General features: G+C 44.9%; 1 protein-coding gene across 3 annotated transcripts in view; it reads left to right on the forward strand.

Moving 5' to 3' along the window:
- Positions 1-1,528: 1,528 nt before the first annotated feature.
- Positions 1,529-13,381, forward strand: part of Scyl3 (SCY1 like pseudokinase 3) — a 35,075-nt gene continuing 23,222 nt past the window's right edge. The window contains exons 1-7 of one of the 3 annotated variants that reach the window (XM_028758074.1): positions 1,529-1,951; positions 5,308-5,522; positions 7,114-7,299; positions 8,860-8,973; positions 10,969-11,025; positions 11,966-12,068; positions 13,235-13,346. In XM_028758074.1, the coding sequence (XP_028613907.1) occupies positions 5,358-5,522; positions 7,114-7,299; positions 8,860-8,973; positions 10,969-11,025; positions 11,966-12,068; positions 13,235-13,346 (737 nt within the window). In that variant the 5' untranslated portion in view covers positions 1,529-1,951; positions 5,308-5,357. Of the gene's footprint in view, positions 1,952-5,307; positions 5,523-7,113; positions 7,300-8,859; positions 8,974-10,968; positions 11,026-11,965; positions 12,069-13,234; positions 13,347-13,381 lie in introns of those variants that run through there. The other 2 variants (XM_028758081.1, XM_028758091.1) reach the window with 2 other exon arrangements.

Raw genomic sequence — 13,381 nt, forward strand, 5'->3', positions numbered from 1 at the left:
TGAGTAACTTCAAAATAGGTCAAATAGACTGAAAGGTATCAGCCTTCCATTCAAGTATAAGAATCTAATGAGCCCCAAATCTACACGAAGGCAAATAATCTGTAATTTTGGTGGGGAGGGGCTCAATCAGTGAAGTGCTTAGAACCTGAGTCTGATCCCTAGAATCTATGTTTAAAAATGCAGAGTGTTGGCAGGAGCCTGGGATCCCAGCATCCAGGAAGCAAAGGCAAGTGGATTCTGGGGCTCCCTGGACAGAGAACCTAGCTTAATCAGTGAGCTGCAAGCCAGTGAAAAAGCTCATCTCCAGACAGTGTCCATGTGCCTCCTGAGGAATATCACTTGTGGTTGTCCTTCGTCCTCCACAAACAAAGCTTTGTCACTCAACTGCAATCAGGATAGCCGAATCTGTATGTGCCAGTACAATACTGGTCCCCTTTCCTACAGAATCAAATGTCCACTGGACAGAATGATTGACATACCCCATTGAAGGGAAAATGTACACATTAACCTGTGGCCTCAAAATATCTGGAATCTTAATCTAGAGATTTAAGAGATGGTTTATTCAGAGCCCTGAGTGACACCAGAGATAAATGAAGTAAATAGATAAATAGTGGTCGGGGGAAATATTGAGTGTGTCTCTCCCAATCCTATCTTACACATTCAGCAGGGAACTTTCTTCCATTGTTAATTTTAGAGGAGTAGATGACCACCGTGTTTGGGAAAATAGGATACATGCTACCCAAGAGCCCATCCACTTCTGGACATGGATTAGTGATCAAAGAGTGACTGAGAATGCCAGCAGGCACTCAGGGCTAAAGATACAGCATGGGGGTGAGTCAGGAAAGCAACCGTGTTCACGGCAGATTTCATGTCCTGGTTGAAGTGACTCAATTCTGCTCCTCCAGGAAAAAAAGGATCAAGACAATCCTGGTCTCATTCTGACTTGCCTTACAGGACGTGGTAGCTGATATAACTTTATCGTGTCCACATTCTTTACCAGGAAGGCAGAGGCTGCGACCTCCCACACACAAATGGGTTGATCATTTCGTCTTTGGCTATTGTACCGAAAATGAACATGTGAGAACAAGAAGTCAGCGGATATTGGAGCTGATAATACTGTCACGCGTGTAGCCTTCTCTTCCTCCTTTCCTCTGCCCCAACCCTCTCCCCTCCTCCCACCCTGATCTCCTCTCTCCTCCCCTCCCCGTTCCTCCTCTTCACTTTCTTCTCTCCGGCGGGTCCTCTTCAGTAGTCTTGAGTGATAGTACTTCTAATTGTACTTTTCTGCTGAATTATGATTCCAAGCTTTCCATCTGAAACCTTAAGCCTTAATTAAGTCTTAAGCATGAATCACCATGATTTCTGACAACTTCACCAGTAGCTTAAAAAAAATCTCCTCAGACAACAGGCCAATCAAGGTAGCCAGGATCCCGAGGGGGGAGTCACAACCGGAAAAGTTGTGGCTCAGCCTTAAACTCTCCTCCTCTCCTCCCCCTCTCCCTCCCCGCCCCCTTACTTGTCTGAAGCCAGAGGTGGCCATTTTGGATTCGGGCGGAAGTGAACTCAAAAGTGGCTGGTTAAAAACCCAAACATTAACACTGGGACACCCCTACAGTCGAGCCGAAAACACACGCAGAGAGGTTTCTCTGCAGCCGGAGCCGACTGCCGGGAGCAGGCGTGTGGAGCGGGCTTTCCTGGCGCACACACCTAAACCCGGCACGCGCCCTCGCAGCACCTGTGCGGCCGCTCTAGCTCGGTTCCGGGTTCGCGCCTCGGTGGTGGCGTCGGAGGAACTGAAGGCCGGTCTGTTGACCCGCTTCCGGGCCCTTGTAGAGCCGCCTGAGCCGGGTCCTTGGGGGTGATTGTGGGTGGAGGAACCGAGGTCTGAGCGTCGGAGCCAGCCGCGGGCGAAGAGGGAGCGGAGCCGCCAGCCTCCTCCCGCCGCCCGCAGGTAACCGGGAGCCGTGCGGCCTGGGCGGCGGGGCGGGAAGGGCGCGGGGGCGCCGCTCGCGGGACAGCCAGGGGCGACCGGTTGAGCGCTGCCCCGGTTTGTTCGGGGTGTCCCCTCTGCCCTGCGTCTCGGGTGACCCCCGCCGGCCGAGGCCACTGGGGGGCCAAGAAGCCGGGCCTGCAGTCCAGCGGGAGGCCGCGCGGTGCAGCGTCCCCGACAAGCGTCAGCACTCTACCCCCGGGACTTGATGTGTAGAATAAAGATAACACATATCTCCCCCAAGGTCGTTTTTGCTGAGTCCTGGGATCACTGTTACTGCTAGTTTCAGGGACTGGTGTGTATTCTGAACTGATGACAGATCTCGGAGTACTTTTAGTCCCAGACTACGTGGTTTTGCTTGTCAGCTAGCACAGTGCAGTTGAACGCTCCTGACAGGGAACGTCCATGGCTGAGGCAGATCAAAGCACAGGGCTGTTATGCCAACGAATAAATAGCCTTAGGACTCTCGGGCAAGTCATAACCTTTGGCTCTTTGAAGCGAAGGGAACTAGAACCGAAGAGAATCTCTACTGTTGGGAGAACTAAGAGGGACATACTTTTCTCAGAGGATATGTGGTATGTGGTTGAATACCTAGGGAAGAGTGCTCCCAAACCACAGATGGTCCCTTCAGAAGCTTCACCTGAAGCCAAAGAAATAAAAGGATGGAGGGAAATAGATAAAAGACAGCTGTGGTGTATAGTCACATCCTAGGCTGTCAACTTGTCGTTTCATTATAGAAAGTGTAAGTGGTGTATTCAATAAAAGACCTGTGCTATATTAGAATATCCTTTTTCTACCTTCATGTGATTTTCAAAGCTACTCGGTACTATTTCATATTTTCCTTCTTACTTCCCGAACCAAGAAAAAATACTTGGGAGTTGGGAGTGTTATGTATGTCTTGCATTTCAGTAAGTTCCTTTCAGCTCCGTTCTGAAGTTTTCAAAGCACCGTTGATGTCAGTGGCATTCCTGCCTCTTAGATACAGGTGTGGGAAGAACCAGAGTGACTGCTTCCGGTGTTCTCAAACCCAGTCCTCACCACCTTTTCCCTTCTGTATTGGCCACAGAACTCTGTACAAGGCATTCCGTTCGCTTCGGTGGAAATTGAGCCTTCCCTTCTTTAAGGCGCTCTTTCTAAGGGTCATAGGCAGTCTATCACTGTGGAAAAATGACTGGTTTTAGTATCTTCCTAATAGTGTTGTAAATATAAAGGCATCATCTGTTTGTATTTATAGTGTTGAATTAGGGCTAATAGATAAGTCTAAGGGCCAATATTCCCACAAGGACTTGTCCTGCTATTGGAAATAGGTGCGCTAAACGTGCATTACCCTTGCCTCTGCTCATAGCTCCTGGGTCTCAGTGAGCGCAGTATCTCCGCAGGACTAACAAAGATAGTCTTGGTTTTTCTGCCAAGAAGATACTCACCTGCTCTGTTTTTCCTTTACTGTTTTATTAATTTTGAAAACTTATTTTGTAGTGAACCCAGAATGCAGGTGAGCCCCACATACTTTTCAAAGCAACCCTTCCCTAACTCTTGCCTGCGGGCTCACTGGTGTCTCAAGCAGGCTTAGAGTCGAAGTGCCGGATCAGGGAAGCTGCAGACTCCAAGAAGCTTAGTCAGTGAGGCAGTGGAAAAACTGGCTTGGAAACCAGCTGCTCATCCTACAGGCATGGAGGATGGAGGGCGCATGTGTGTTTCTGTAAAGCAGCCGTTCCCCCAGCCTGTGCCACTCACTCCCTTGGTGCCTGCCAGGTTTTTGCTCCCTTTGGGGCCATCCTTTGCCATAGCCCCAGCTCTACCTCATGGTGCCCCCAGCTTCAGATGTACTAGTGATAAAGAAAAACGTCACCCAGTTTAAATCCATGGAGGAGACAGTGGTCTGGCCAGCCCGCCCCTCCATTCCAGTTGTGAATACTGAAGATAGTCTGTGACTTGACTGCTCTTTGGCTAGGAAGCAGGAGGAAGTCTCACTGCCCAGGGACCACTGCACCCATCCCCACATGAGCAGAGCCACTTTCTCTGTCTGCATGCTCTGCTTTTCTCTGTTGTTCCAATAAAATGTGGCTGTTTCTTATAACCGAGGCTGTTGGATTTTTGGTATTGTTTTTAATGTCATTCCCTTTTTATATGATATTTTTTATTTGTTGGAATTACACCTAATTGTATCATTCCCCTCTTTTCCTGTCCTCCCTCCAACCCTTCCCATGCATCCTCCTCGCCATTGTTCTCTCAAAGTCTTCGTCTCTTTTTCTTTGATTGTTATATTTGTGTGTGCTTGGAAATACAGAAGTACAACCTGCTCAGTCTGTACAATGTCGTGTGTGTGAGTGTGTGTGAGTGTGACTGTGTGTGAGTGTGTGTGTGTGTGTGAGTGTATGTGTATGTGTGATCTCAATGCTGACCACCTGGTTTTGGATAACCAGCTGGGAGCCCTTCCCTTTGGAAGACTGCTTCTCTAATTCTCAGCACTCCCTGGGTACTTGTAGCTCTTTGGCTAGGGCTGAGGTTGTGTGAAATTTCACCCTTTCAGGTTAGCTTGTCCATTGGTGTCCTCATTGTTTGGGTCTTATTTAGGCAGCCATGTTAAGGAGATTGTCCTTAGTCTCTGACTTCCTAGGAGATACAGTCTCACAGCAAACTTCCTGTTCCTCTGGCTTTTACAGAGCTGATCCCTGAGTGTTAGGTGCAGTTGTCGTGCTGCAGGTGTATTGGCTGGGACTCAGCACTGCACAGTCTCATGTTCTCTGCACAGTGATTCTTAGGACAGAGACATTGAGCTCAGTACATTTGCTAAACAGCAAAATTCTTACCTGTATATATCCCTAGATTTTTGAAAAAAGCCAACATTCTATAGCTTTTCACCCTCATACTTTTTTCGCTCCTCCTACAGTAACATGTATGCATCTATAGACATTTTGAATTCAATGATAGGCACCCATTTTAACAGCATTACATAGATAGGTTATATCTATGGCTCTTCTTCCAAGTACAAGGAAAATCCAAGTCAAGAGATTTGTGTCGTGATTATGTGATTTATATTTATCTAAAGGCTACTTACCTTTAACTTGAAACGTTTACAAGCCTTTATAGATGTTTGTGTGTGATTGGGTTTGGGGAAGGAACTACACATGACTGTTTGGTAATACACAGCTTCTCTGGAGTTGTTGTTAATTAACAAGCATTCCTGATAACTTGCTGTTCATTGTATTCTCAGACACAGTTGGGAGTGAGTGCCTGTGAATGGTCACTTTGGGGAAACTTGGCCGTATTGTAGAGAGAGATTCAGAGTCTCAGTTCATTTGCTACTTTGTTTGTAGAGCTGTTTGGATTTGAGGAGGAGCTGCAGTACTGCCTCAGGGCAACAGGGATGGGATCGGAGAACAGCGCTTTAAAGAGCTACACACTGAGAGAGTCTCCGTATACCTTACCATCTGGGCTTGCTGTTTATCCCGCCGTACTGCAGGATGGGAAACGTGCTTCAGTGTTTGTATATAAGCGAGAAAACGAAGACAAGGTTAACAAGGCTGCCAAGGTACTGTGCTGCGGTTGTCTTAATAGCACCTTCATTACGGCCACATGCAGAAGTATTTTATGATTTGGTGTTATATAAAAGCAGTTATCCTGTTTCCAGCATACCTTCACTACAGCCTTCACAAAACTCCCTGTAGTGGTTTTTAATGACGCTTTTAATGAGGAAGGTAGGCAGCCATTTCATATGGCTGATCTACGGGAGATGAGACTAATCTAGTTTACCAAAAATGCTGCTCCTTGTTGATATTTTAACTGATGTGTTGATGTGCTTGAAAATAAAGTATTTTAAGAATTTACAGGCTGGAGAGATGGCTCAGCAGTTAAGAGCACCGGTCACTCTTCCAGAGGTCCTGAGTTCAATTCCCAGCAACCACATGGTGGCTCACAACCATCTGTAATGGGATCCGATGCCCTCTTCTGGCTTGTCTGAAGACAGCAACAGTGTATTCATATACATAAAATAAATAAATTTAAAAAAATTACATTATCCTTCTTGCCCTGAAACATTATAATGTCACAGCATTTTTCAAAAATATTTTTATTTTTTGTGTCTGAATGCTTTTTGCCTTTTTGTGTTTGAATGCTTTGCCTGCATGCATGTCTGTGTGCCATGTGTATTCACTTGATGCCGGGGCCAACAGGGGGCAGCAGATTCCCTGGAACTGGAATTTTGAGTTACAGGTGGTTGTTAGCTGCCGTGTGGATGCTGGGAATCAGACCTGGGTCCTCTGCGTGAGCAGCCAGTGCCCTTACCTGCTGAGCCACTTTGCCTTCAAACCCTTGTCCCAACATTTTTAGTTTGTGTGTTAGATTGGATGCCACAGAAAGAATGTTTATCCTGCCTCTGGTTCTTGGTGAGAGACCTTACAGGATCGCTCACTTCTGGAGGCCTCCATTTCGGCTCCAGTAAGAAAGCCCTTCTTGGCCCCTGGTCACAGCTGCCTTTGGTGGAGATTATTAGTGCAATCAGTTTGCTATTTGGTTCCATGTCAGGGGATATTGGCAGCTCAGAAGAGAATGACTTGGGCTGATGATATGGCCCAGTCTTAGAGTGCTCAAACAACATGGTTAAACCATGATCTATCCTCAGCATACACACATTAAAAAGGAAAAAAAAAAACCCAGGAAAAGAGAAAAAGGAAAAATACCATAGAAAAAATATGACCCCATCTTGTAATAGTATTCAGTAAATTAGCCAGTTTTCTTAAGAAAGCAAGGCCATGTGTTGGTAGTTTCTTGGATAACCTACTTTGCATATTATCTAATCCACATCATCTTCAAAAAGTTTCTAGAGAGAAAACTATACTTGAGTTCACGAATTAATTCTTCAGTGTTTACTGTAGTCGGAACAGGAAGTTTTCAGTTTTAAATGATAGCTGTCTTGATTGAATTGAGGTCTGCATCACTGTGACTTTAGAAAAGTCAATAGATATAGGACATCTCTTTTGTCCTTCCTGAAGTCTGGGGAACATGGGGAGGTTGAAAAGACAGACCTCCAGGGAAACCGTGACTTTCGTTACAATGTGTGTGAAACTGTAATTAATCTGGTTTGAGTCATTAACTTCATCAACTCTTCTATTTGTGTTTTAAAGCACTTAAAGACACTCCGTCACCCTTGCTTGCTAAGGTTTTTATCTTGTACTGTGGAAGCAGATGGCATTCACCTCGTCACTGAGAGAGTGCAGCCTCTGGAAGTGGCCTTGGAAACCCTGTCTCCTGCAGAAGTCTGTGCTGGTATCTATGACGTGCTGCTGGCTCTTATCTTCCTTCATGACAGAGTGAGTGATTTGAGTCTCCCTCACAGGCGATGGTGGAGATTGAAGCAGCCGTTTGGGAGGTGGCACTTGGATAACACTGGGAGAAACAGAAAGAAATCCGAAGGAAGAAGAGAGGCCTCAGATAGTGTGTGGGATCAGCAGCTAGTTCTCGGGTCCTTACGTAATTTTATTTCAGCTAACTGTCATAGACTTCTTGCTTTAGGTAAGCCTTTGTCTAACTACAGCTGCAGCCAGTGTTTGTTAAGAGAAAGCTTTGGCAGTAATGCTGTAGACCAAAGTTTCTGTTTGTTTTCAGAAGTTCTCCATTTTAGCTTTCAAAGGAAGAAATAACCGTTCCTTAGGAAGAAACAGTGTTTGCATTTGAGTGGGTGAATCCAGTGGAGAGAGCCCATAACAAGGTGGCATAGCTTTTGTGCTTGGCTCTGCTGATGTCTGGGGTTGATGTAGCTTCTGTTTACTTGTCAGTATTTCTGAGCTATTGTTTTGTGGTGTTTACATTCTGAAGTCATTGTTATGCACACTGGTACCTCTTAACGTCTTAAAGCTGTTTCTGTCAGTGGGAAATAGGCTTTCCAAATGTCATGTCCAGTTTAGAATTTCTTAGAATTTCAAAGTCTATTGATGATTGCAACTAGAATAATTATTAATGCTTCATTGGGGAGGAATAATTCTAATATATATATAGTAGAGAAGCAACAAGATGAGAGGAGCAGGTTAAGTATGTCCATCTGTGAGTCTGACTCTTCCTCCAGAGGCAGCTGTGGTACTCAGTGTATTATTCCACTGCGTATTAGGCAAATCTGTGTAGGCTTAGTCTCTTTCATTCCCCCGAATGGAAGCATGTCATATATACACTGAGAGTTTTCTGTATTAAGATGCATGCACATTGGGTCATATGGGTAGCATAATTACTGTACATTATGTTTACTGGACTGATTCCTGGTTTGAAAAAGAAACGTCGTCAACCCTGCTCTTATTCTGTCCCTTCTTCATATTTATTTGACTATGATATGTTTTTTTGTTTTGTTTTGTTTTATAATTTTAAACTTGATTGTTCTGTGGGAAATTTCTTGTGGTTCTTATAATTACATTTTCCTCTTCTCATGGTTTTTTGCCTACTGACTAGCAAGTTTTCAAGTGTTCCTGATAGTATCTAGGCCAGAGGACTTTAGGAGAGAACGTGACATAATCTCGGGAGCCTAGATATGTTTTGTGTAAGGTATTGGAAGCAAGTGGTCCAGGCTTTGAAGACTTGTGTATGTTTAAGGACATGTGTGGCTCCCGATCCCCAGGGCATGGGACTGACAGCATGTGTGCATTGGCTTTGACGTCTTCCTTGACCTGCCTGCCAGGTGGGCCAGCTCGCCGGAGCTCCCTGTTGTCTGCCTTTCCCGTTTTAACCACATCTGGTTTGTTCTTTTAAATATGGCTTCATTTGCTTTGCTGCTGGTGCCAAGGATCACAGTGATCTGTCTGTGGTAACTAGTATTTAATTGTTTAAAACCTTCAACTGTCGGGGTGCCAATCTTCTTCCTGTTGTATTTTTGTTTCTTCCCCCAGGGACATCTGACACACAACAATGTCTGCTTATCGTCTGTCTTTGTGAGTGAGGATGGGCACTGGAAGCTTGGAGGCATGGAGACTGTTTGCACAGTTCCTCAGGCCACACCAGAGGTGAGCTAGGTGGTAGCTCTCTTCCTCATAAAGGATGTGATGGTGACTTGGGATGGGGTTCTTCCCCAGGGACTTTTCTGCATGGTTACCATGATTTTAGACTTGAAGACGTGAACTGTTTGTTAATGCCCAAGTTCAGAAAGTTAAATTGTAATGGTTATTCCTCAAAGAAATATGAGGTTCATGTATTCCCTTCTCATTTAGTTGGTCAGGAACCTAAGGCTGAGGGGTAGTGATCTATTCAGACATGTAAGCCAGTTGCCTGCCTCTCTGTTCCTTATAAGTTCTTGTGCCTCGTTATGGCTTATGCTTACTACTGAGATCAGCTCTGTGTTTCTCTTCCATTCCAGCAGTTGAGTGCTTTATTTTTATATCTTTACCTGGAATAGTACATCTCTATTATGAGGCCAGAGGTTTTCATTGAACAATGTCTAAGGTGCTGTGTCAGTACACTGGGTTCTATTGGAATTGTGGGCTGAGTTGTTGCTGCCACGGTACTTCTATAATTTTGTCTGACAAGTCTATACGTTTCCCTGCTAGTGGACAAGCTGCACTATTCTCCAGTTTGTTTCCCTTTACCATTTGCACTCTTTTTAAAAGAAAAAAAAAAGCCACCCCCTTTATAATGTCTCTGGGAAAGTAGTGTGTGTGTGTGTGTGTGTATGTGTGTGTGTGTATGTGTTTTCTATATCTGGGCAGGTGCCCAGGGAGCCAGAAGAGGCTGTCAGATCCCCTGCACCTGGAGTCAGGCAGTTATAAGTTACCTTATATGGTGCTGGGAACTAAACTTGGGGTCTCTGGCAGATGAGCAAGCACTCTTAACTGGCCTCTCTGATGTGTTGGCTCAGTCTGTCTTCTTGGGCTGTTTCTAACCTAGGCTTGGTAATGGACACCTGCATGAGCTGGTACTCCAATCTGATGCCGCCAGTTCTGTATTCTCTCTTTACTTCTGTCTGTCTCTGAATTCACCTCAAATCTACTTAGCATGTAGTTCACAGTATACTTTGCCATGGCATATACTCAGTGTCCCTCACAATGCCTGCCCATGCTACCTCAGCTCTGTTTGGCACCCTCAGTTCCTGAGCTGCTGCCTGTATGGAGCAGCTCGGAGGCTCCTCTCTCTTATCTGCTGCGGTTCTGCTGCTGGACTGTCTGCTTCCTTCCCAGTGTGCCCCTAGAAAATGAAACGCACGTAAGGTGGAGCCTAAGTCCCGTCTCTGAACCCTTCCCTATCTGGAAGAATGAATCACTCCTTCTAGGCTCCCCTGGCACTCAGCGCGTTTATTAGACTTGTTAGTTTCTCTCTGGGTTCTGAGCGCTGCCTGGGACAGGGAGCTATTGCATTCACTGCATATTCCTCGTGCCCTGATTGCTGTTTGGGGCATGTAAGCTTTTCAGAAATAATCTTGAATAGGTGTAACTATTCCCTGGTGTAGCTTTTATCTGTACAGCCCACAGGAGCCTCAGATTTTGTCTTGACAGCAAAACTTAAGATTCTCATGATTTAGTGGTAAGTTGTATGACAAACTTTTGTTCTGTGGTGAACAGTTAGCTTCCTTGCTTTTTAAAAACAGGATCTCACTGTGTTGTCCAGGCTGGTCTTGAGCTTTCTGGCTCAGGTAACCTTCCTACTTCAGCTCTCTTACTAGTGAGCACTACAGGCGTGGGCCACGTCTGATCAAAGCACCTTTTAGTCATTGATATCTATGTGAGAAAATGAATAGTTCCAGGAGCCTCTGACAACAGAGGGTGTCTCTTAATCCCACTGATGGGAAGAAGAGCAGACGTTTATTCTTTTCCTCAGCCTTGTACTATGCTGGGAACTGTATTCACAATGAATTAGGAAGGTTTTACCGTTGTATACTGAATGTGTAGCATTGTTTGAAACGTTTCATTTATGGCTCCGCTTCTACTGCTCTTGCTTTTATAGATTGAGCTAAGAGATTAATTTACCAAATATGTATAAGAGTTATTTTTAATTGTCTTTCTGTCTAGTTTCTCAGGAGTATCCAGTCAGTAAGAGACCCAGCATCTATTCCTCCTGAGGAGATGGTAAGTAAAGCCCCTTAGTGCAGCTGTAAGTCAGACTCTGTTGTGCAACGGAATGTAACCCTTAAAAGAACAAACCCTACCATTTCCTCTGCCCATTCCCTACTAAATTCTAAATTATAGGTGCCTCTGATGCCTCTGATGTTGAAACTGCCTGAGATTACTATCCCAGTTAAGGATCGGGTTTACAGTGTTGTTTGCATCAAGATGGCGATGTCCCAATGTGGTCAGAGATGGTGTTTATTTCGTAATAAACCATTGCTGCTTTTCTGGATGCCGTAATTATTGGGGAGCAGTAACCTTGTCCTCTCCTGTTTGTCATCCCGGCCACTCATCTTCCTAGCTAGTCTATAGCTGTACTTCTGTGACATGCGGAACAGTGCTTGTGACTGTCATGGTGAGGAAAGACCATTTAGTAGTAAGTTCAGAAGCATCGCCCCTTACAAGCCCTAAAATAAGCGCCAACCTCCAGATTGTTAATATTCTACAGGAAATGCAGGCCCAGCTAGAAACTTAAGGTTTGCAATCTCAGACTCAGCCAAATCTGTTTTATGCACATAGATTTTGAAAAAGTTGAAAAAAAGAAAGTATCACTGGGCATGACAGGCTATAACGAAAAACATTGTTTTATGACCTTTGTTTTTATCATGTACATATATACCTATGTGTGTATACTAGACTATGTACAATATTATATTTTTAAGTCTTTAATGAGCCCGTCGACTAGTAGTTCCAAGTCTCTGCATTTTGGAGAGAGACCTGCTATTTCATTGGCATACAGTGTGCACCTATTTGTCCTACACTATGAACTCAAAATTCCTAAAGCCCGTGGAGTGTGGTACTGTGAAGTTAGGGTTGAGAATAATAAATACAAACATGGGAGAAAGTTGGAGACAGTTTATTAATCAGGTCCTCTAGTTCTAATATTCTTTAATGCATTTAGTCTCCAGAATTTTCAGCCCTTCCAGAGTCCCACGGACACGCCCGGGATGCCTATTCCTTTGGAACTTTGGTGGACAGCTTGCTCCCCATCTTGAATGAGCAGGGTGAGTTGGAGTCGACCTGCTGCATGCACAGACTAAGGAGGAAAGGCATCCCTGACCCGCTCTGCATGGGAATTCAAGAACTGCAGTCTTCAGTACAGTGGGAAAGCTGCTGCTGCCAGGCAGTTATTTAGACAAACAGCAACAGCAGAAGTATGAACAACAAAAAATTTTAAGTAGGAAGCCTTTGCCCATGGTTACCCCTGCCATATGTGGCTATCTCCTGGTTGTGTTGTTGAGTTGTCTTGCTGTGAATATAGGCCCCAGTGACTGAGCTGTGCTAGCCTGAACAGTAAGCACGACTTCAGTGGTTTTATTAAATTAATTTCAAAATCAGGCTTAAAGTTTCTTCATGCTTTGAAAGCCATTACTTTTTTCTATTATAATTTATTTAGTGTTTTTCTTACCTGCCCTCTTAAGCATGGGCTACTTAAAGATGGTTCTCTGTTCTCTTCAGTCTTCTCTAACTGCATGCTGGGCAGCCTGTGTCAGCCTCCTGGGATGGACTCTAGGACACTAACTCTGCACCTGTCACTGTGCTGGGTGCCACATTCTCTCCTTTAGTGGCCTGTCTCATTCTTCTGACACTTCCTGCAGTGCCAGTATAGCTTCTACTGGGACATGCAATCTCTGGTGTTAGACGTGCCTGGTGGCTGTCAACTTGAACCATCCCTCCTAAATGTTTGAGAATTAAACCCTAAAGCTCTAAGGCATTGTTGGTTTTTGTTTTTTGTTTGGTTTTGTTTGGTTTTGTTTTGTTTGGTTTGGTTTGGTTTTTTTTTGAACTAACTACTCTCCAACACACCTGTAATGGTTGCAAATATGTAAATTAATTGAAAATACAGACATTTAGTTAGCTCTCTTGAGAAGGGCCTACCCAAAAAGAGCCTTCAAACCTCCTACCTTTTGAACCATCCTTTTTTGTGTTAACAATCAGGAAATGAGAGCACTAGAAGGGGAGGTGCTTGGGGCAGTGGGGGCTGTGAGGACAAGACAGCTTTGGATATCTGCCAAGGTGTTTGGCCTAAACAAGCAGAAGTCATGTAGCAACAACCAGAGCTCTGTTTGCTTGGGCTTTTACAGGTTGGCTTTTGCTCTGATAAGTCTCCAGCTAGAGAGGTCCGAAAAGAGGGAGAAGGCCTGGAACTAACTGTAGCTCTGGATTTCAGTTTCAACAGATGTTCTCTCCAGCTTCCTACAGACCCTGCACTCAGCTCTGCTGAATCCCATGCCAACGTCTCGGCCAGCACTCAGTACCTTACTGTCCCATGATTTCTTCAGGTGAGGGCACCATTGGACATGCCAGAGAGGGAGGG

The sequence above is a fragment of the Grammomys surdaster genome, unplaced genomic scaffold (genome assembly GCF_004785775.1).
Source record: "Grammomys surdaster isolate TR1022 unplaced genomic scaffold, NIH_TR_1.0 130, whole genome shotgun sequence".
NCBI lineage: Eukaryota > Metazoa > Chordata > Mammalia > Rodentia > Muridae > Grammomys > Grammomys surdaster.